At 38.2% G+C, this 24,750-nt stretch overlaps 1 protein-coding gene across 4 annotated transcripts in view; it reads right to left on the bottom strand.

The window, feature by feature from the left end:
* FAF1 (Fas associated factor 1) overlaps nt 1-24,750 on the bottom strand; it is a 558,082-nt gene that overhangs the window by 193,586 nt on the left and 339,746 nt on the right. For all 4 annotated transcript variants that reach the window (XM_023189044.2, XM_023189048.2, XM_023189038.1 and 1 more), the window contains one exon: nt 18,524-18,610. In XM_023189044.2, coding sequence (XP_023044812.1) covers nt 18,524-18,610 — 87 coding nt within the window. The remainder of the gene's footprint in view (nt 1-18,523; nt 18,611-24,750) is intronic.

Here is a 24,750-nt window from a genome sequence, read left to right as displayed (position 1 = left end):
TCTATTAGCTTTTTGCTGGATTATGTTGGATCTACCAAGAAACAAACTACTAAATATTTTGTAAAACAAAAAAAGTTTTATTTCCTCCTTTCTAATCTGCATGTGTTTTCTTTCCTCCTAACCTCACTGTACTAAGACTAGCAGTATAACACTGAATAGAATTTGCGAAAGTGAACATCCTTACATCATTTCCAATCTTAGAGTGAAAGTATTCCCCCATTAAATACATTAGCTATTGCTTTTTTCTTTTTTTTGAGATGGAGTCACGCTCTGTTGCTCAGGCAGGAGTGCAGTGGCGCAGTCTCGGCTCACTGCAACCTCTGCCTCCTGGGTTCAAGCAATTCTCTGCCTTAGTCTCCCAAGTAGCTGAGATTACAGATGCCCGCCACCATGCCTGGCTAACTTCTTTGCATTTTTAGTAGAGACAGGGTCTCACCATCTTGGCCAGGTTGGTCTTCAACTCCTTGGTCTTGTGATCCACCCGCTTTGGCCTCCCAAAGTGCTGGGATTACAGGCGTGAGCCACCACACCCGGCCTAGCTATTGCTTTTTTATAGAGTCCTTCTACCAGGCTGGAGAAATTCTTCTCTATTCCCAGTTTGCTGAGTTAGTTTGCTTTTGCTTTGAAAAAAACTTATTTTTATGAAAGACTCATTTACATTTATAAAATTCACCAATATTCCAGTTGCACAATATTCCAATAAGCACAAACACAATTCTAATACACACATTCCTATGACTCCCAAAAGTTTCTTTGTGTCCCTATTGGAGTCAGTCTCCACTATTACCCCTTGACAACCCACTGACTGGATTTCTGTAAGCTATAGCTTTGGTTTTTCCACATTTCATAAATGTGGAATCACATAGTGATGTATTCTTTTGTGTCTGTCATCATTAACTTAAGTGTTGTATCTATCAGTAGTTTGCTCCTTTTCATTTGGAGTAGCATTCCACTGTATAGATACATCACAATTTGTTTATCATTCACTAGTTGACGGACATTTGGGTTGCATCTGGGTTTTGTCTACTATAAATAAAGCTCCAATAAAAATTCAAGAACAAATCTTTGTGAGAACATGTTTTCATTCCCCTTTGGCAAATATCTAAGAGTTGAGATTGTATGAAGCAGCTGCCACTGTTTTCCAGAGTAGCTATACTATTTTGCCTTCCTACCTTGCTGATAGATTTTTATCAGGAATGTATGCTAAATTTTATTAAATGCTTTTCCAGGACCTATTCACCTGATTGTGTATGTTTTCTTAGTTTTGTTAATGAACTTAGTTACACTGGTTGATGTTCCAGTGTTGTACCATCCATGTACTCCTGAGATAAATCCCAATGATGATGCATAACCCTTTTTTTTTTTTTTTTTTTTTTTCTCATTCTTCCCTCTTCTTTATTTTTTAAGTAACAGCTTTGGCTGGGCACGGTGGCTAATGCCTGTAATCCCAGCACTTTGGGAGGCCGAGGCAGGTGTATCACAAGGTCAGGAGTTCAAGACCAGCCTGACCAATATGGTGAAACCCTGTCTCTACTAAAAATACAAAAATTAGCTGGGCATGGTGGCATGCACCTGTAGTCCCAGCTACTCGGGAGACTGAGTCAGAATAGCTTGAACCCGTGAGAAGGAGGTTGCAGTGAGCCGAGATCATGCCACTGGACTTCAGCCTGGGTGACAGAGCAAGACTTGGTCTCAAAAAAAAAGTAACAGCTTTGTTGTTTTTTGTTGTTATATGGTACCATACCATATAACATAAAATTCACCCTTTTAAAATGTATTATTCATGTACTATTCTTTTTATTTATTGTGAAATTTAATTTGGTAAAATGTGTTAACATTTTTAACATGTATTTCATGAAGGATATTGGTCTGTAGCTTTTTGGGGTTTTTTCCCTATGTCTGACCAATGTTGGTATAAATGTAACAGCAGCCTCATAAAATGAGTTGGAAAAGAATATGAAGAGGATTAGAATTAGTTTACCTTAAATATCTGGTAGTATTTGGCAATGCAATAAGCTGGTCCTGAAGTTTTTGTTGTGGCAAGATTTTTAATTGCAAGTTCAATTTTTAAAATCATATTTGGGTTATTCTAGTTTTCTATTTCTCTTGGATCAATTTGGTAATTTTTAACCTTTCAAGCAGCTTGTCCATTTCAGCCTAGTGTTGCAGAATTTATTGGCCCGAAGTCATTCACATTTCCTTTTTATCTTTTAACTGTCTATATGATTTGTACTGATGTCCTCTCATTAATTACTGGCATTGTTACTTCATATCTAGTCTCTTTTTCTTTTGATCAGTCTAGCTAGGAGTTTACCAGCTTAATTGATATTTATTTATTTATTTATTTATTTATTTATTTATTTATTTTGAGACTGGATCTCACTTTGTCACCAGACTGGAGTGCAGTGGCACCATTTTGGCTCACTGCAACCTCTGCCTCTGGGGTTCAAGCAATTCTCCTGCCTCAGCCTCCCAAGTAGCTGGCACTACAGGCGCACACCATCATGCCCAGCTAATTTTTGTATTTTTAGTAGACATGGGGTTTCACCATGCTGGCCAGGATGGTCTCAATCTCTTGACCTCGTGATCCACCTGCCTCAGCCTCCTAAAGTGCTGGGATTACAAGTGAGCCATCGCGCCCGGTCTAATTGATCTTTTCAAAGAGTCAGCACTGGGTTTCAATAATTTTTCTTAATCTTTTATTTCATTGATATTTTTTGTTATCTTTACTATGTCATTTAATCTACTTGGATTTAATTTGCTCTTCTTTTTCTGTCTTCTTCAGGTAGACGATTATTCCATTGATAGTGGACCTCCTTTTTTAATATAAGCATTTAAGCTATAAATTCTCCTCTAAGCACTGTTTAACTGAATCCCACAAATTTAATATGCTATGTTTTCTTTTTCATTTAGTTTAAAATGTTACCAATCTTTTCTGATTTCTTTGACTCATGAATTTTAAAAAATAGTATGTTTTTTATTTCAAATATTTGAAGAGCTTCAGATGTCACTGTTATTAATATGTAATTTAATTATGTTTGGTTAGTGATAATTTTAATTACAATCATCTAATATGTATTGAGACAATAAATAAATATTTATGGTCCAGGTTATAGTCTATTTTGGTAAATGCATCATGCATACTTGAAAGGAATACGTATCCTGCTATTATTGGGTGAAGTGTCTACAAATTTAAATTAGGCAAAGTTGATTAATCACATTGACCAAATCTATATTCTTACTTATCATAAACCACTGAAAAAGGAAAATGAAATCTCTACCTGTGTATCAGCTTTGGCTTTGCGTATTTTGAAACTGTTACTGGGCACACACACATTTAGGATCATTCTGTCCTCTTGATGAAATGACCTTTTAATTACTACAAAATCTCTCTTTTTAGTCTTGATAATATTCCTTGTTCTGGCCAGGCGCGGGGGCTCATGCCTGTAATCCTAGCATTTTTGGAGGCTGAGATGGATGGATTGCCTGAGATCAGGAGTTCAACACCAGCTTGGGCAATATGGTGAAACCCCAGCACTACTGAAATACAAAAAATCAACCAGGTGTGGTGGCGGGTGCCTGTAATCCCAGCTACTCACAAGGCTGAGGCACAAGAATTGTTTGAACCCCAGAGGCGGAGGCTGCAGTGAGCCAAGATTGTGCCACTGCACTCCAGCCTGGGCAACAAAGTGACACTTTGTCTTAAAAAAGAAAAAAAATTCCTTGTTCTATATCTTTTCTGACGTCACATAGTCGTCCCAAATTTCTTATGTTTACTGTTTGGATGGCAAATATTTTTCTGCTCATTTAGTGGAAGAGTGTTAAAAGTAGATCAATCTATTGTTCTCATTTAAAATATAATTCTGGGGCCAGGCGCAGTGGCTCATGCCCATAATCCCAACACTTGGGGAGGCCTAGGCAGGGGGAATCACAAAGTCAGGAGTTCGAGATCAGCCTTGCCAATATGGTGAAACCCCGTCTCTACTAAAAATACAAAAATTAGCCAGGCGTAGGTGCATGTGCCTGCAATCCCAGCTACTCAGGAGGCTGAGGCAGAAGAGTCACTTGAACCCGGGAGGCAGAGGTTTCAGTCAGCCGAAATCATGCCACTGCACTCCAGCCTGGGCAACAGAGTGAGACTCCATCTAAAAAAAACTAATAATAAAATAACATAAAATAAAACAAAATTCTTGCAGTCAGATAGTTGAATCTTGTTTTTTAAAGTTTATTTTCCTTTTAATGTAAGTAATTTATATTTACTGTAATTATCAATATGGTTGGATTTAACCCATACTGCTGTTTGTATTTATCCCCATCTGTTCTCTGTTCCTTTTTTTTCTGTTTTCTTTTTTGTTGTTGTTGTTTGAGACAGAGTCTTACTCTGTTACCCAGGTTAAAGTGTGATGGTGCAATCTCGACTCCTTGCAACCTCCACCTCCCAGGTTTGAGCGATTCTCCTGCCTCAGCCTCCCAAGTAGCGGGGATTACAGGCACCTGCCATCATGCCTGGCTAATTTTTGTAGAGACAGGGTTTCACCATGTTGGCCAGGCTGGTCTTGAACTCCTGACCTCAGGTGATCCGCCCACCTCAGCCTCCCAAAGTGCTGAGATTACAGGCATGAGCCACCGCACCCGGTCTTTTTTCTGTTTTATTTGTACTTTTTTCAGCATTGCGTTTTATTTCTTTTAACGGATTTTTAGTTATATTTCTTTTTATTTCTTTCTTTAGTGGCTGCTCTAAGGTTTACAACATGCATTATTAACCTAACAGATTACCTTTGATTAACAGTATACAACTTCATGTATAATGTAGGATCACCAATGGTACACTTCCATTCTGTTTTTTTGTGCTACTGTTGTTAAAACATTTTACTTCTGCATATGTTAACAATTCCATATTGCTTATTAATTTTTTTCCTAAAATTTATCTTTTAATGGGAGCAATAGACACTGGGGACTACAAGTAGAGGGAGGGAGACAAGGGTTGAAAAACCACCTATAGGGTACTCTGCTCACTACCTGGGTGATGAGTTCAATTCAACCTCAAGCCTCAGCATCACACAATGTACCCTTGTACCAAACCTGCACATGTACCCTCCTAATTCACACTAAATTTGAAAAAATTAAAAAATAAAAATTACCTTAAAAAAATTAAAAGCACAAGGAAAAATATCTCTTTTATATTTAACCATATATTTGCCATTATTTGGCAATCTTCATTTTTTTGTAGATTCAAGTTTCCATCTGGTATCTGGAAAAGGCAGTTTTCCTTTTGTCTAAAGAACTTCCTTTAATATTTCTTGTAGTGCAGGTTTGTTGGCACTAAATTCACTTAGTTTTTGTTTACCTGAAAAATTCTATTTCACTTTCAGTTTTTTATTTTTTCTTTTTATTTCTTATTTTTGAGACAGGGGGTCACTCTGTCACCCAGGCTGGAGTGCAAGGTCATGGTTCACTGCAGCTTTGAATCCCTGGGCTCAGGCTATCCTCCTGCTTCAGTCTCCTGTGTAGCTGGGACTACAGGCATGTATCACCAATGTCTAGCTATTTTTTAAATTTTTTTGTAGTGATGGGGGTCTCACTTTGTTTCCCAGTCTGGTCTCAAACTCCCGGAAGCAGTGCTCCTCCCATCTCGGCCTTCCAAAGTCCTGAGGATTACAGGGCATAGCCACCAAGCCCATCCTTACTTTCAGTTTTGAAAGATTATTTTCACTGAATATAAAATTCTGATTTGAAATTCTTAAAAAATCTTTCAGCCTGCTTAAAAATGTCATTCCATTGTCTTCTGGCTTGCATTGTTTCTTTTTTTTCCTTAATAGAGCCAGGGTATTGCTATGTTGCCCAAGCTGGTGATGAACTCCCAGCTTCTCACCAGAGCTTCCTGGGTAGCTGGGATTACAGGCAGGAAGCATTGCACCTAGTTTGGCTTGCATTTTTTCTAATGAGAAATCTAAAGATTCTATATTTGTTCCCCTGTGTGTGATGAATTTTTTAAAATTCTGTTTTGATATATTTCTCTTTTTCACTGCTTTTCAGAAATTTAATTAGGACACACTTTAGGTGTGAAATTCTTTGTATATCCTTCTTTGAGTTCATTGTACTTTTTGGATTGATGGGTTTATAGTTTTCATAAATATGACCAAAAAATTCAGCCACTATTTCTTCAATTTTTTTTCTTTTTTCTGAGATGGAGTCTCACTTTGTTGCCCAGGCTGGAGTGCAGTGGCACAATCTCAGCTTACTGCAACCTGCGCCTCCTGGTTCAAGCAAATTCTCCTGCCTCAGCCCCCTGAGTAGCTAGGATTACAAGTGTGTGCCACCATGCCAGGCTAATTTTTGTATTTTTAGTAGAGATGGGGTTTCACCATGTTGGCCAGGCTGGTCTCGAACTCCTGACCTTGTGATCTGCCCGCCTCGGCCTCCCAAAGTGCTGGGATTACAGGCATAAGCCACCATGCTCAGCCTATGTCTTCAATTTTTTTTTTTTTTTTTGACCTCTTCCCTCCATCTGTCTTCACCTTCTACAACTCTACTTGTAGGTATGTTTGAAGCCTGATTTTTGTCCCAGAGGTCACTGATACTTTGTTCATTCACTCTTTTTTCTCTCTGTGCTTCAGTTTGGACAGTAGTTATTGCTGTATCTTTAAATTCACTGATCTTTTCTTGGGCATTGTCTAAGCTGTTATTTATCCCATCCAGTAAAATTTGTACTTCAGATACTATATTATTTATCTCTAGAAGTGTTACTTTGTTCTTAAAAAAAAAAAAAAAATTCTTTTATTTGAGACACAGTCTCACTCTGTCGCCCAGGCTGGAATGCAGTGGCACAATTTCAGCTCACAGCAACCTCTGCCTCCCAGATTCAAGCGATTCTCCTGCCTCAGTGCCCTGAGTAGTTGGGACTACAAGCATGCACCACGATGCCTGGCTAATTTTTGTACTTTTAGTACAGCTGGGGTTTCACCATGTTGGCCAGGCTGGTCTCAAACTCCTAAGCTCAAGTCATCCTCCTGCCTCAGCTTCCCAAAGTGCTAGGATTACAGGCATGAGCCATCGCCACCCCAGCTCCCACCCTGCCGTGATACTTTGCTCTCTTTTATATATTTTATTATTTCCTCTTATGTTTTCACTTAAGTCCTTGAGCACATTCATAGCATTTATAAAAGCTACTTTAAAGTGCATGTCTGCTAATTTCATTATCTAAGTAACTTCCATGTCTGTTTCTTTTTACTGACTTCTTTTCTGGTTATGGGTCAGATTTTCTGGCTTGTTTGTATGTGCAGTAACTTTTAATTGGATGCTGGACTTTGTTTTTAGAGGCAGTTACCTATTAATCAGCTTATTCCTTATTGAGCCTTGTTTTTAAGCTTTTAAAAAGTCCTAGAGTAGCCTTCACTCTAGGGCCAATTTATCCACTCCACTTAATGGAGTGGAGTGGATAACTCTTCTGAAGATAGCTACTGAATGCCCTGTGTATTCACTGAGGTGTCTCTACAATGTATAGATGGAAGAAACTTGAAGTAGTTTTAGTTTTGTGTAAAGTCTGGGGATTGTTTACCTTATAGATACCAGTTAACTGTTCTTTTTCCAAACAATTTCTCTTTGCCTAGCCTCCTGAAATTTTACCCTATGCATGCAGAGACTGGTATTCAGCTAAAGACTTGGGGAACCCACGCAGATTTCTGGAGATTTTTTTCTACTGGTAGTTTGCTTTGCAAAATTTAGCTGTTGGAGCCTCCCCAAACTCCAATCTGTCCCTTCAACTCAGCGAAATCATCAAGTTCTGTTCTACTTTCCCTTTCCTGCTATGGCATCCAGAAGTTGCCTCCAGGCAGAATTTAAGACTCTCATAGGACTCTTGTTTCCTTCTTCAGAGTCCTGTTGGCTAATACCTGAAAACAGTTGTTTCATGTATTTTATCCTGTCTTGTAGTTGTTTACAGAGTGAAGGAAAATCCCAAAGCATTTATCCCTTCATGGGCAGAAGCAGCAGTCTACAGGTTTGGGATTTTAATAAACTGAAATCACGACCCACAGCATTAGGTCTCAGCGCTTGTAGGTTTCCAACTGGGGGCTGTCTTGCTTCCATGTGTTCTTCCTCATATTTACTGAGTAAACATTTCCCTTGAGTGCTTCATCCACACTCCCAAACTTCTCACTCTTGTTCAGAATAGAATTCATTTCACAACTTTTCTTTCCTTTTAAACCCAAACTTTCTTCTACTGCTTTCAAAGCTGTTCTTTCCATCTGTTTAGTCTTTGCCTGTGTTATTTGCAAAAGACTCTATATGTTGACAAGGGCAATGAACCCTCTGAAGCTACTGAGTCTCACCACCATCAGAAGCAACATTATCCACGACCTTCCCAAATAAAGAAAAAGTCAGTGAAAATGTCCAAAGATTGCCTGAATCTGTCTGCCCTAGGACAGGCTAACAAAGTAATTTAAATAGCATAAGATGACCCTGAAGCTATTCAAAGAATGCTTCTGATTCTGCATGTGTATGCAATATAAAGAAGGTGCTTACTCAAGGGAAAGAGAGTTAATGTTTGTTGAATGCCTACTAAATGCCAGACATTACACCAGGGGTGGGCAAACTTTCTCTGTAAAGAGCCAGACACTAGATATTTCAGGTTTTGTGGGCCATATGGTCTTTGTTTGCAACTATACATCCCTGCTTATAGTGTGACAGCAGCTGTGGCACAGTACTTTCAGAAATCAGTGTGGCCAGGCACTATGGCTCATGCCTATAATCCCAGCACTTTGGGAGGCCAAAGGTGGGGAGAACCTGAGGTCAGGAGTTTGAGACTAGCCTTGCCAACATGGCAAAATCCCATCTCTACTAAAAATACAAAAATTAGCCGGGCATGGTGGCACCTGCCTGTAGTCCCAGCTACTCGGGAGGCTGAGGCAGGAGAATCTCTTGAACCCAGGAGGCAGAGGTTGCGGTAAGCCGAGACTGTGCCACTGCACTCCAGCCTAGGCAACAGAGCGAGACTCCGTCTAAAAAAAAGAAAAAAAAAAAGGAAAAAAAAAAAGAAATCGGTGTGAATGTGTCCCAAGAAAACATTATTGACAAAAACAGATGCTGAGTGAGATTTGGGCTCACAGTCATTACTGTCAACACCTGCATTATATTATGTGCTTTACATATTAGATATAATCATATGAAACTTCTAATCTGCAACCATTTTTGTCCCTAAAAAAATGGCAACTTCATATGGTCCAACCTAGTAATACGTTAACCCATGTAATCTTCACAATAGGCTTTCAAGTGTGTTAATATCATCTCCATTTTATAGATAAAGAAACAGAAGCTTAAACATTAAGTAACATATAAATAATAGTAATGCTAGGATTCAATAAACTTGGACTGGTCTGCTCACTTGCATTCTCCCCCACCTCCATTTCCTCTACCTCCTACCAATACACATATACACACACACACATTGGTAAAAATCGGCTCACAATGTAGCTCTGCACACTCTTAAATCTGTTATTCTACTTGCTGCTATAAAATGTTTAGTTTTGATAATTTAATTTTTATCAGAAATAAATGATTCTCAAAATGTTTATCCAGTTACTATACTCACAAATCGATCCTTTAGTTGTTTATTGCCATAGATGTCAACTTTGTGGAGCACTGAACAACTTAAATAAATGAATGCAATTTAAATAAATGCGTAAAACACTATGCTTGATATAAATGTGAAGACAGTTCTTACTTCTAATGCTTATAATTTGCAAAGGAGGAATATAAGTATACATAATCAAATGTCCCTTTCTCTGAGAAGTCATTTTTTCACTACCACTAACTGTAAGCAAAATTGGTTGTTCCCTCTTGTATGATCCCACTGCATTTGTATACTTCAGTTGTCATTGTTTATATACATATGTCTCCCACTAAACTCATCAATCTCTGAGAAGCAAGATCTTATCATTCCAACTTTAAGGGCCAGCACAGTTACTGGCCTATAAGAGTTGTTAAAGCGAACTAAATATATGATCTGAGAAGGACTCTGTACTTCTTCTTCTTCTTTCTTTTGAGACATAATCTCGCTCTGCCACCCAGGCTGGAGTACAGTGGCGCGCTCTTGGCTCACTGCAACCTCCACCTCCCGGGTTCGAGCAATTCTTGTGTCTCAGCCTCCTGAGTAGCTGGGATCACATGTGTGAGCCACCACGCCCGGCTAATTTCTTTTGTATTTTCAGTAGAGACAGGGTTTCGCCAAGTTGGCCAGGCTGGTCTCAGACTCCTGGTCTCAAGCAATCCACCTGCCTCGGCCTCCCAAACTGCTGGGAGTACAGGCATGAACCACCATGCCCAGCCTAGGGCTCCGTACTTCTACATTTGAGTCCTGGTGGAGGAAGCCTAACCTAACTTAATAGGTAGACAAGACTGAAAACCTAACTTATGAATAAATGCCTATAATAATAGTTGAGTCTTGGCCAATCTCAGCAGCCATACTTCAACCACTGATACACTGCTGAATGTTCAAACTGTATCCAAATAAGGCAAACGCCAACCTGTAACCAATACAGCTGTTTCTGTACCTCACTTCTTTCTGTACGTCACTTTCCTTTCTTGTCTATAAATTTGTTCTAACCACGAGGCATTCCTGGAGTCTCTCTGAATCTGCTATGAATCTGGGGGCTGCCCAATTTGCAAATAATTTTTTTTCTTGTTCAATTAAACTTCGTTAAATTTAATTTGTCTGAAGTTTTCTTTTAACAGAGTTGTTCCACAAATGTCAAGTGAATGGATAGATTAAAACAATAAATAAAAAACAATAATAGCCAAAAGTTAACCATGTTAAGGCATTCTTTCTAGTATATTCTACTTCAATCTTTAAAATAAACCTAGCAGTAACTATTCTTGTAACTACTGACTCTTTAATCTTCACAATAACTTGTAAGTTATTGTTCGACAGTTACAGAGACTGCGATCCATAGACATTAAGTTGCTTGTGGTGACTCAGATGAAGCCAGAGAGGAGGAAGGAAGGGAGAAATGAAGGAAACAAAGAACAAAGAAAGAAAAAAGTGAAAAAAGCTTAAGCAGAAGAAAAGAACTATAAATGAATTTCTAAGAGGGTTGGAGAAGGTAGCATGGGAAGAAGGACATAGGCAGGGTTTCTTAAAGAAAGGTCTTGGCTGGGCGCGGTGGCTCATGCCTCTAATCCTGGCACTTTGGGAGGCCGAGGTGGGTGGATAACCTGGGGTCAGGAGTTAGAGACCTGCCTGGCCCACATAGTGAAACCCTGTCTCTACTAATAATACAAAAATTAGCTAGGCATGCTGGCACATGCCTGTAATCCCAGCTATCAGGAGGCTGAGGTAGAGGAATCGCTCGAACCCAGGAGACGGAGGTTGTAGTGAGCCAAGATCGCGCTATTGCACTCCAGCCTGGGTGACAAGAGTGAAACTCCATCTCAAAAAAAAAGGTCTTCAAGGAAGGAGATAATTGTAGGTATTCTAGGTGGAAGGAAGAGTATGATTAAATGACAGAGTGGGAGAGTACCAACTATATTTGAAAAATAGTAAGATAAGTAGTTAGCTAAAGCTGAGACACATATGGTGTAATATTCAATCATTTCATTCAACAAATATTTATCAAGTATTTACTCAGAGCCTGTATGGGAAAACAAACCTGGAAGGGAAGTTTCAGACTAAAGAATGAAGGGTTTTGAATGCCAGCATAAACGAACCATTGAAAATAAGTAAGCAAGGCTGAATGTGATTCATGTTGTACTTTAGAAATATTAATTTTGGCTGGGTGAGGTGGCTCATGCCTGTAATCCCAGGACTTTGGGAAGTTGAGGCAGGCAGATCACCTGAGGTCGGGGGTTGAAGACCAGCCTGACCAACATGGAGAAACCCCGGCTCAACTAAAAATATAAAATCAGCTGGGTGTGGTGGCACATGCCTGTAATCCCAGCTACCTGGGAAGCTGAGGCTGAAGAATCGCTTGAACCCCGGAGGCAGAGGTTGCGGTGAGCCGAGATCGTGCCACTGCACTGCAGCCTGGGTAACAAGAGCGAAACTCCATCTCAAAAGTTAGGGGACCTGGCCCTAACTGTCTGTATCTTTAGTAGAGACAGGGTTTCTACACGTTGGCCAGGCTGGTCTCGAACTCCTGACCTGGTGATCCGCCTGCTTCGGCCTCCCAAAGTGCTGGGATTACAGTGTGAGCCACTGTGCCCAGCCTTCAGATTCATTTCTATTTAAGAGTGGGGCAGGGAGAGGGCTGTGTGCAGTTTTTATTTTATTTTATGTATTTATTTATTTTAATTTTTAATTATTTTATTTTATTTTTTATTTTTGAGACAGAATTTTGCTCTTGTTGCCCAGGTGGAGTCCAATGGCGCAATCTCGACTCACTGCAACCTCCACCTCCCAGATTCAAATGATTCTCTTGCCTCAGCCTCACAAGTAGCTGGGATTACAGGCATGCGCCACACACCCAGCTAATTCTGTATTTTTAGCAGAGACGGGGTTTCTCCATGTTGGTCAGGATGGTCTTGAACTGCAAATCTCAGGTGATCCACCCATCTTGGCCTCCCAAAGTGCTGGATTACAGGCGTGAGCCATTGTGCCCAGCTCTTTTTATTTTATACAAAAGCCACTGTGTAATGGTTTTACTTGTAAGTTATCTCACATTCTCAATGTGAAAATATTTAATAACTAGCTTTCTGAATCCTAACACATGCCCAAAGATTTTTGATTCTAAAATTCCTAGTTTCTAAAATTCTGAGTGAATATTTTGTGGCCAATGACAGAAATACAGAAGACCATTAGTAATCATGAAAGAAAAGTCCAGGCATGGTGCCTCACACCTGTAATCCCAGCACTTTGGCAGGCCGAGGCAGGTGGATCACAAGGTCAGGAGTTCAATAACAGCCTGGCCAACTTATGAAACCCTGTTTCTACTAAAAATACAAAAAAAAAAAAAAAAATTAGCTGAGTATGATGGCGTGCGCCTGTAGTCTTAGTTACTCGGGAGGCTAAGGAGGGACAATTGCTTGAACCTGGGAGGTGGAGGTTGCAGTAAGCCAAGACCATGCCATAGAATGGGGGTGAGAGAGTGAGACTCCGTCCAAAAAAAAAAAAAAAAAAAAAAGAAAGAAAGAGAGATTGAGAAAGAGGGAAAGAGAGAGACAGGAAAAAAAAAGCGCAATAATAAAGTATCAAGCTGGGCACAGTGGCTCATGCCTATAATTCCAGCACTTTGGGAGGCCGTGGCGGGTGGATCACCTGAGGTCAGGAGTTGGAGACCAGCCTGACCAACATGGAGAAACCCCATATCTACTAAAAATACAAAATTAGCCGGGCATTGTGGCGCATGCCTGTAATCCCAGCAACTCGGGAGGCTGAGGCAGGAGAATCATTTGTATCCGGAAGGTGGAGGTTGCAGTGAGCCGAGATCACGCCACTGCCCTCCAGCCTGGGCAACAAGAGCAAAACTCCATCTCAAAAAAAAAGTATTAAAACTGAAAGAGTTGGCTGGGCACAGTGGCTTACGCTTGTAATCCCAGCACTTTGGGAAGCCGAGGCGGGTGGATCACTTGAGGCCAAGAGTTCGAGACCAGCCTGGCCAACATGGCGAAACCCTGTCTCTATTAAAAATACAAAAATTAGCTGGGCATGGTGGTACACATCTGTCATCCCAGCTACTTGGGAGGATGTGGCATAAGAATCACTTGAACCTGGGAGGCAGAGGTTGCAGTCAGCTGAGATCTCGCCACTGCACTCCACCCTGGGTGACAGAGCGAGACTCTGTCGAAAAAAAATATAAAAATAAAAACAAAAACAAAAAAAACTGAAAGAGTTTTCTTTGTGTAAGCATTATTAAATCCAGGAATTTAAAAAGAGCTACACGTATTCATATTGACTGCACTGTAATAAGCTGTCTAAACATAATTCACGGTGTTAAAAGTATTTCTCCTCTCTAGAAACCAAGAGCTTCCTTGTTAAAGTGTAAAATGAGATTTTGCCTACTTGTAACTCCTTGTTCTCACAGCTGAACTGTCACAGCATGAAAACATTTTCCTACTGGTGAAGCTTTAGATACCTATTTTTCTGATGAAAGAGTACAAAAGGAATGGAGTTACTGACAATTCATACAGTATTCCACACCCTATTAGAGTAGGACCACAAGCAAATATGTTAATTCTGAAGGGAGATGGGCAACAATGTTGTCAATGATTGTTGACTTCACTGAGTAGCCTGAAAATGCCCAAGACTGAAGTTTATTAGGTTCATAAGAGACTCAAGATTATAAAAGAATTGATTATAAGAGGTCTATTTCTTTGTCCTGTTGGGTGAGTCAAAGGTTAATGAGAAGTATACTGAACAAAACATCTCTTGTGTTTTTGCAAAGTATTTCTCATGCAGGATAAAAATGTAAGTGAAAAAGTATTTTAATCTAGTTAATTAACTCCTTTTTAAAAAAAATAGCTTCACTGAGGCATAATTTATATGCCATAAAATTCACTCATTTTAAATGTTTAATGATTGTTTAAAACTTTAGAGATGTGCAACCTTTACCATAATCTAATTTTTAGAATATTTTCATCACCCCAAATCCATTAATTTCTTGATCTACGGTATTTTCATAAATTCATAGAAGCCAATGATATCTAAGGCTACCTATATTCAAAGTCACACAAATTTCTTCAACTGAGCAATAAAGGTACAAAATGACCTCACTTTTAATGACCTTTATAATCAATCCTCTACTCTGGCACTAGGAAGCAAATGTTCAGGTGCTTTCTCTGAAAGTTAAACCATTCTAAGTATTAAGTTATGGCACACTGTCTTGGAAAGAAATTAATTATATTTTTGTTGGTAACACATTTCAGGCTGTTTACACAGCTGACATTTCTCAGCTGTACCCAATTCATGCCCTAAGCCGAGGACTATTTTGTTTTGTAGCAGATGCCTCCACTTGAATGACTTCAATAAGTATAAAAACACCACTGCCTGCAACAAATATAGACTACAAGTACCAGCATTATGAGTTTTTATACTCCTAATGAAAGAGGTTTTATGACATATTATTTGGCCACGATATCCTCAGAATACTGGTTATAAGCCATTTTTTGGCTAAATTCAAGCACTGGAGCTAGTGAATCTGCTGTGGCATCAGTTAAAAGCAGCTTGGCCCTAAACATCTTTGTTGTATCAAATCATGCAAGCTCAAGGCAACATCCTGCCAATGCGGCAACATTTGCTCTGGGGAGGTGTGGGCAGGCACCACTTCACAGGTTCTGGGACAAGGTGCAAATGGGAATAATGAGGCTAAAAGAATCAAGCCTCTTAATAGGGATTCCCTCTTGTGTTTGCTGTGACTTAAAAGCACCAAGTAGTATTACAGTCTTGGAAATAAACAGTTTTAGCTGCTTTCCATATTTTCCTATAGTAATTAGACTGCATGACAACTCCTTGGCAAAAAATTAAATGTTATAAAAACCATTAAAACATGGGTCTCATAAAAGACCATGCCAACTCAATTCAATGAATTAGCACCTAAAATGTATAAGGCACTATTTTATAGGCAGAAGAACTGATCATATTTCATCGACTTTGCCTATCACTCTTGGAACTTGTACCTGATAAGCCAATTTCTGGTTTCTAAAAGGGTGGGGTGCAAAAGCAGTTGGCTTTTTCAACCCTTTGAAGCCTCACATTTCCAGAGTTTCTCTATTATCTTATGTCCTTGCTCTTAAACAAGACAATTATTTTTGCTTTAAACTTTGTGTTATGAAAATTTTCAAACATATACAAATTTGAGAAAACAGTATAATAAACCCAATATACATATCATCCAGATTCAACAATGGTTGATAGATGCCTAATCTAAATTAGCTCTATCCTCACTCACTGTGCCACACATGGGTTATTCTGAAGCAAGTCTCAGACATCACTTCATTTCTTTAAATCAGTCAATTCTTCCCTGTAATTGTAATCTGTAATTATGATCACTTTTTTTGGAGTTATCTTAATTATAATGTTGACTCATTTATTGAGTGTCTACTATGAGCCAGGCACTGTATTTATATTATCACTTATCTTCATAATAGTTCCGCAAATTAGTGAGAAAATTAAAGCTCAGAGAATTTAATGATATGCTGAGGTCTTAATTATTTTCTTCTATTAATATTACTATTTCTTGGAATAAGTTATTAGACAACACTAAGAACATTTCTTTTTTTTTTCATGCCTCCTCAGGTAAACAGTAAACCATCATGTATGAACATTACTCTTTTATTTTTGTGAAAATAAATGTAGCACATTCTTTATCAAATTTCTCACTCAAGCAAGAAAAACAACAAATAAAAACCAGAAGAAAACCACAAACACGTCTCTATCCTTAGCCGTAGATGACCAGCCAATAATTCTAATTATATACTATAATATCAACACTGAAATCAGTTTTTCAGAAACAAATATAGTACCTAAACCTAAAGTTTTTTTTCTGGAAATGTTTATTAAAAATAAAGGGGCTTTTGTTTCTGTTTTTCAGATGGAGTTTTGCTCTTGTTGCCCAGTGGAGTGCAATGGCACAATCTCGGCTCACTGCAACCTCCCCTCCCAGGTTCAAGTGATTCTCCTGCTTTAGCCCCGCAGCTAGCTGGGATTACAGGAATAAGCCACCATGCCCAGCTAATTTTGTATTTTTATTAGAGACAGGGTTTTACCATGTTGGCCAGGCTGGTTTCAAACTCCTGACCTTGGCCAGGCATGGTGGCTCATGCCTGTAATCTTAGCACTTTGGGAGGCCAAGGTGGGCAGGTCACCTGAGGTCAGGAGTTCAAAACCAGCCTGGCCTACATGGTGAAACTTCATCTCTATTAAAACTACAAAAATTACCCGGGCATGGTGGAGGGTGCCTCCCAGATAGTTGGGAGGCTGAGGCAGGAGAACTGCTTGAACACAGAAGGTAGAGGTTGCAGTGAGCCAAGATCGTGTCATTGTACTCCAGCCTGGGCAACAGAGCAAGATTCCATCTCAAAAATGAACAAACAAACAAACAAACAAACTCCTGACCTCAGGTGATCCACCGGCCTCAGCCTCCCAAAGTGCTGGGATTACAGGTATGAGCCACTGTGCCTGACCAAAAATAAAAGTTTTGCTATTTTCGGATTATTAAAGTTTCTGATTTTTAAAATTTCATAATCCACAAAGCATTTTCCAAAGGCATAGTGTTTACATTGTAATTAGATTCAAGTAGCATCTACATAAATTGTCTTAAAACTTTTTTGCCTTCCACAAAGATTTTATATTAAAATATATAGTGGTGGTGCTGGAAGAGGAGTGAACTGTAGTTATTATCCAGGCAGAAATATAGTATTTACTAGAAAATATTAAAAGGTAATTCAATTCTTAGGCATAATCACTATTTCAGTATTGATCATTACAAGATGTTTATAAAGTCCCAATTTCTTTTTAGCCCTATTTATTTTAAAAATTAGATCTAACTTGAGATTTCCAGAAACATTCTCATTTTCACTTTTACTTTTTAAAAAAACTTAGATATCTGGTTAGACAAGCAAGTTTGTGGGGGAAAGTGGCCAAAACTAAATTTCAGATGGTCTCCTTATATAGTGAAATTTACTCTCGCAGAAAAGAGCAATAAGTGGAAATGACAAGAGATAGGAAAGCCTTCAAAAATTTACAATAGGAAAATCATTATAAAAAATATAATAAGGGTAAAAATGACAGGCTATTTTCTTCCAGCTTCTTATGGTAGCGAAATTTATGGGTATGTTTGAGATTAAAGTGCTATTAATATTAACTATAAAAATTAACTTTTAAGTGTCAGTCTACTATGAAAAAGGTAGTTTTAAAATTAAATACAATGATTGGCTTGATTTTGAAATATCTGTAATTTAGGAAAGAAAATGTTTTTGCCTTGAACATTTCATTAGTAGTATCTGAATATATTCTTCTCATCAAGAAAAAAATTAAGTCAAATCCAGCAGCATCAAATTCTTGCATTGATACTGTAACATTACCAACAGAACGTTGACCTGCTTGGCTTGTGATATCTGTTCCAAAAGTGAACTCAAATTATTACAACTTCTCTTACTTTCACACTGTTTGGTTTAGAAAATTATTTCCTTTTTTTTGAGATGGAGTTTCACTTTTGTCACCCAAGCTGGAGTGCAATGGTACAATCTCAGCTCACTGCAACCTTCACCTCCCAGGTTCAAGTGATTCTCTTACCTTGACCTCCTGAGTAGTGGGATTAGAGGTGCCTGCCACCATGCCCAGCTAATTTTTGTGTTTTTAGTAGAGATAGGGTTTCACCATGTTGGCCAGACTGGTCTCAAACTCCTGACCTCAGGTGATCCACCCACCTCAGCCTCCCAAAGTGCTGGGAGGCGTGAGCCACCGTGCCTGGCTAGATAATTCTTTCAATGGAAGACTCAATGCATTTGATTGTGCTTATTATCAAAGCCAATTAGACTGAAAGTGGCAAAAGAGAAAGGAGGATATAAAGCTGAAAATATGACTGTCACTTACTGAGTCGTCTGTAGCAGAAGTTGGCCAGCCCTCCCACAATTGGTGGCGAACAGGTATACTTGTAAGGTCATACACATTTCTCTTCACCTATGAAAAGAAAGAGACAGGACAATTAAAATAGAATTTTCACATGACTTATAGTTTCCAATCAATTTATGAGACACACAATATATTTCCTGTTTTCTTCTAGATTCAAAACAAGAATTTGAAACTATAAAAACCCAAGTCAAAAAATTTTGTAAAAAAGAACAAAACCAAACTTAAAAGCAGATTCTCAATGAAGACTAGATGAAGTAAGAGTTAAGAAACATCCCTCCTCTATTGTTTTCAGCCCCTGGCTGGCTTCATTTCTTTTCAGTCAGGAAACGTCAGGCACCCAGTTCTCTAAGGGCAAAGTACAATTATTAATTTTTATAATTTATTTAATCGTTAAAATGTACAATGATTCAAAACCAAAAACATATTTCAAGTTTTTATGTGGAATAGTGAAGGGTAGTTTTATTACAGGGAAGTGGGGCAGGGGCAGAAAAACCTAAAATTGTCTTTACATTTTTAAAGTAAGTTTCAAAGATATAGAAACTTCTTATTAAAGGAGCACAGGGCCAGGCACAGTGGCTCACACCTGTAATCTTAGGACTTTGGGAGGCCTAGGCAGGTGGATCACCTGAGGTCAAGAGTTCGAGACCAGTCTGGCCAACATGGTGAAACCCCATCTTTAACTAAAAATACAAAAAATTAGCCAGGCGTGGTAGTGGCTCCTATAATCCCAGCTACTTGGGAGACTGAGGCAGGAGAATCATTTGCATCCGGGAGGCGGAGGTGGCAGTGAGCTGAGATCACGCCACCGCACTCCAGCCTGAGAAACAGAGTGAGACTCTATCTCCCCACCACCACCACCAACAACAAAAAAGTAGCACAGGTTATTTTTTTAAATCAATCCAAACTAAAAACTATTTCAAGTAATATTTACTAACATCAGAGCTATAGGCCCTTCTTGAAAATTAAATAGAAAAAATGCATTAAAGCTGAGAAACTATTTGTCCCAACATGCAACATTATACCTTCTACTTTGAAAGGGAAGGAGGTAAACTTATCAGAATAAAGTATTGGAAGGTTAAACTCTACATCAGCCAGTAATTAAGAAGTGTTGGCTGGGCGTGGTGGCTCACACCTGTAATCCTAGCACTTGGGAGGCCGAGGTGGGCGGATCACTTGAGGTCAGGAGTTCAAGACCAACCTGGCCAACACAGTGAAACCTTGTCTTTATGAAAAATACAAAAATTAGCCAGGTGTGGTGGCACATGCTTGTAATCCCAGCTACTCGAAAAGCTGAGGCAGGAGAATGGCTTGAACCCAGGAGGCAGAGGTTGCAGTGAGCTGAGATCGTGCCACTGCACTCCAGCCTGGGCAACAGTGTGAGACTCTGTCTCAAAAGAAAATAATAAAAATAAAAATAAAAGAAGTGTTACTGGGTGTGGTGGTTCACACCTGTAATCCCAGCACTTTAGGAGGTCAAGGTAGGAGGATCACGTGAGCTCAGGAGTTCAAGATGAGCCTGGGCAACACAGTGAGATCCCATTTCTACCAAAAAATAACATAAGCTAGGCATGGTGGCTCATGCCTGTAGTCCCCACTACACAGGAAGCTGAGGTGGGATGACTGCTTGAGTCCAAGAGGTTGAGGATACAGTGAGCCATGATCACGCCACTGGACTCCCACCTGGCAGACACAGCAAGACCCTGTTTCAAAAAAAAAGAAAAAAGCAATATGTGTCTCTTCAGGTTTTCTTTTCTATTTTAGTTTTTATTCACAAATAAATTAACTAATCATAACAATGGAGAGATTATCCATTTTAACTAATTCTTCAAGTTAATTATGGCACTATTATCCTACTGTATCAAATGAAGTTAGGATTGAAATGCTCCCTATATGTTCTATGTTAAGACTTGAGGCCAGGCATGGTGTCTCACGCCTGTAATCCCAACCCTTTGGGAGGCCAAGCTGCGAAGATCACTTGAGCCCAGCAGTTCGAGGCAGCAGTGAGCCAGGACTGTGCCACTGAACTCTGGATGACACAGTGAGACCCTGTCTCAAAAAACAAAACAAAACCCAAAGACTTCAATAGATTCTTCATACTTCAACAAGCATTGTGCATTTATGTTTTAAAAATACAGAAGCTTAAAGTATCATGTTGTCCAATTACAGCATTTTGTTTTCACATTACCCTTTCTTATACATAATCACATCTAAGTTACCATTCCAGTGAAATAGGGATACAAGTTCGCTATGGAAAGGAGAAACAAAAAATAAAACAAAAACACAGAACTCATTCTATTTTTACCTCTAATTCACACCTGTGGAAAAATGACTTAGTAAACGAGATCTGAGGAGCTTGGGGAATGGCTTGATCTGTACTCAAATTCAAACAGGTTTTCTTTAGAGGTTCTTAGCAAATGGCTAGTCTACTATGCAATATTTTGTTTATAGTTGGTCACATTGTTTGGAAATTTTTATCAGTCATTATCAACCCAACAAATTAACCAAATGCAATTGGGTTAACGTCTAACCACTTTTACTAGCTGTTATTATTTTGTCATTTTTAAACATTAGTGTTCTTAACAAGAAAGGTGTTCCACAAACCTAGAGTGTTACATTAATAAAAGATGAAGGCTAGAAGAGGGAGTATGAGGAGTCTTTAGGTTTCAAGGCAAAAGAATTTCTTAAAACTATTTCTTAAAATAATTGAGAAATTACTTTAAAATAATTTCTTGAAATTATTTTTGATTATGTTATCTAGATATAACAAACCTTATCAGTTATTTTTGAAAAAAAGCAGGACAAATATTTACATCCTTTTGGAAAGGTGGCAAAGTTACCCTAGCATTGTAAAGTATACACAAATACTATGAGTATACAAACAAATAACTTTGGAGTGGGATTCTTTAGATTCCATCTTAATTCCAAAATACAACACTAATGTATTATGAAATAAACAGTATTTTCTTCTTTCATTAACTCGTCTGTAACTGCACTGAATTGAATAACATTCCTTTGCTATTCTAAGCCTGAAAAGCACGTCCTGGCTATAGTGTTATGTTGGTATAAAGCACAACGCCAGACTGATGTGCTGAACAAAAGTGATCAAAGTTAGAGTAATGTTAGCCATTGCACAAGTATTTGGCTTCATTGTTCTCCCCAGAATGACATCTGTTAAGCAACTTGTCATAGAATAAACTGGCTAATGCAGACAGAACTTGGCTGAGACAGTCCCATGTAAAGCATATTAGGCTAATGTTTGATTGTTCCAATGCAAAGGCTAAACTCACAGAGTATTCTGAGTTTAAACTAAAAGAATCCTATGTTAAACCACAATTTAACTGAAAACAAATTTGTTGTTCAAAAATAATTCCATGTATACCAATGCTGTACATATGTAGATGCTATCAGTATATGGATGAAGCACAAGTGATAAGATAGCAAAAGCATCAAAACAGTGGGGATTTTACTAATAGAGAGATTACAATTCCATTTTCTTTACTGATGATTATGTTTAATAAAAAATTGAAATCATAATCCTGCAGGGAAGAAAGAAATCCAAAATGTACACAAAACAAACGTAAAAACAATTCTGAAAAAAGTATTCTAGGAAACCTAAATGATAAAATACAGCTTTGTATAAAATGATACAGACGAATTTAAAGTCATCATGGATCAGAAGAAGGACACCGTTCTTTCAGAAGAGGGAAGATGAAGAAATAAGAGGAAGAAAGAGGGAGGGGGAATGCAGAGGGAGAAGAAGAGGAAGAAGGGGAAAGGGAAAAAGAGGAAAGAGAGAGAGAAGATGGAGGGTAAAGAGACAGAGAGCAAGAGATGATAGGAAAAGAAAGAGGAGAGGGAAGTGAGAAAGAGAGGGGGAAGGACACTAATTGATTGACTTGGGATTTGAGAGCACTTTAAAGAAGTAGAAGGAACATACACACACAGGCTGGGTTGCAGTGGCTGGCATGACCAGCTGCCAATATTGTGCTGCTTCTGATGGAGTTTCATCTTTAGAGTGTGTTAAATTCCAGTTAAGGACAAGTGACACTTCACAGGGTAACATTTCCTAAGGGCTTTTTTGTCTTACACACTTTTTGTTTTTGATCAGCATTGGCTCAAGATCATGCTGAACCTTCATAATCTTTTTAATTCTTGTTTTACATTAAGCTCTAAATCTATGAGATTTCAGACTCCTAAACTATGCAAATGTTTCAATTAGTTCAGAAGGAATTTAATAAATTCTTTGATTACCAGCTGAACATTAAAATTACGTTAGAAACTATATTGTATTTAGATCTAGAGTTCTGGATTGACAACAGATTTTCTAATTTGCATTCAAGTTTTTCTAAAGGTATAGTCTAATTTCTTCCATATTGTTTCAGATACAACAGTTGTTTGCAACTGAGGAAATATATAAATCAGATTAACTTTTAATAGTATAGAATTAATTACTGATTTGTTTCCTTATTATTTGTCATTGCTAATAAACACCTGTTTATATACTATAATTAATATGAAAAACTAAGTAATAATCTCTACTTCAAACTTCATACTTCCTCAATGTCTGTGGAAATTTCAATGCTAAACACAGCACTGGTGAAAAGATCATTTCATTATAACCTACTCAGTATAAAATTATAAAAGTACCTTCATAAGATATTCATCTCCCACTAACTTTTCTTTTGATTCATTTAAATTTTCAGTTTTATTTTTTAGTTAAATTTCATCAGAATTTCTTAGGAAAGTAATTCTTAGGAAAAGTTGCTCTGCTAAAGGCTAAACCGTGAAGCTCAGATTAGTCTCAAATAAGTTGTTCTAAACTATTTAAATTGAAAAATATAAAATTTAGTAGATAACATTCTCAGTTATAAAACACCATTCCTTGTGAGCGAAATATCAATCAAACTATTGAAAAACTTTTAGGGAATTTTAAATGTCATTCAGATATTATTCTTGTGAAAGCAAACTAATAAAAAAGTCACAAAGTTTGAGGTGTGGCAGCATACCCTGAGGCAGAGAACTAGATTTATTTATTTATTTATTTTTTCTTTTGCCGAGACCGAGTCTTGCTCTGTCGCCCAGGCCAGAGTGCGGTGGGTTCTCGGCTCACTGCCAACTCTGCCTCCTGGGTTCAAGCAATTCTCCTGCCTCAGCCTCCTGAGTAGCTGAGATTACAGGCGTGTGCCACCACACCCAGCTAATTTTTGTATTTTTAGTAGAGACGGGGTTTCACCATGTTGGCCAGGCTAGTCTTGAACTCCTGACCTCGTGATCTGCCCACCTTAGCCTACCAAAGTGCTGGAATTACAGGCGAGCTACCTTACCCAGCCAGAGAACTAGATTTCTAAACCTCGTTCTGCTCAACTGTTACTGTGGAAAAATTGGTGGAGCCTTTCTGAGATCTCACGTACTCCATCTTAGAAGAGAATAAAACATGATCATTTCTGATTTTCAAAGATCCAAAATGTTATTATTTCATGAAAATACTGGACTTAATCCTAGGTAGAGGAAAAGAGGTGCTAAATATATACAAGATGAGGAAGTAATGAGAGAAAATTTAAAATCATTAATGCTAGAAAATGGAGAAACAATAGAATAAATATAACAGAGACATCAAAAAGAAAAATGGCAAGTAATTTCACATGAGAAATAAAGATAATAAGCATTTTCGTGTTTTGTTTGCATGATGAATCTTAGTATTTACTTTTATTACACTTTTTAAAAAACACTAATTAATATTTTCCCCTTATGAAATCTCATTTAAAAATAAGGCCTGTCATACTGGTTTCCCAGAAAACTATTCTATCAACCTAATGTCATCAGAGTGGTTATATGATTTTGCCAGAATGCTACTAAGTGATATAGTTTTCAAGTTTTATTAATTTATCTCAACATTTAACATTTTTTGAAATCTGGCCCACGATTCTTCACATATCAAACATTTTGTTATTGCAAAATATAAAAACAAAATGTTCAGTAATCAGCGTTTTAGTTTCTAGATTTTCTGAATTAAGATACTATAGCACTTTATAGTACAGCCCTTACAAAAAAGTACCCTGAAACTACAGCCATCCATCTCATTCTTTTATCATTCTGAGAAGAAAAAGGACTCCGGTCATATTAAAACCTGAGCTTAGACCAAATTTTAAATATATCAAACTTAAGCTCCCAGTGCATCACATTATCAG

This window comes from Piliocolobus tephrosceles, chromosome 1 (genome assembly GCF_002776525.5).
Source record: "Piliocolobus tephrosceles isolate RC106 chromosome 1, ASM277652v3, whole genome shotgun sequence".
Classification (NCBI taxonomy): domain Eukaryota; kingdom Metazoa; phylum Chordata; class Mammalia; order Primates; family Cercopithecidae; genus Piliocolobus; species Piliocolobus tephrosceles.
Note: the sequence above shows the minus strand (reverse complement) of the source record. Positions and strands in the feature narration are given on the sequence as shown.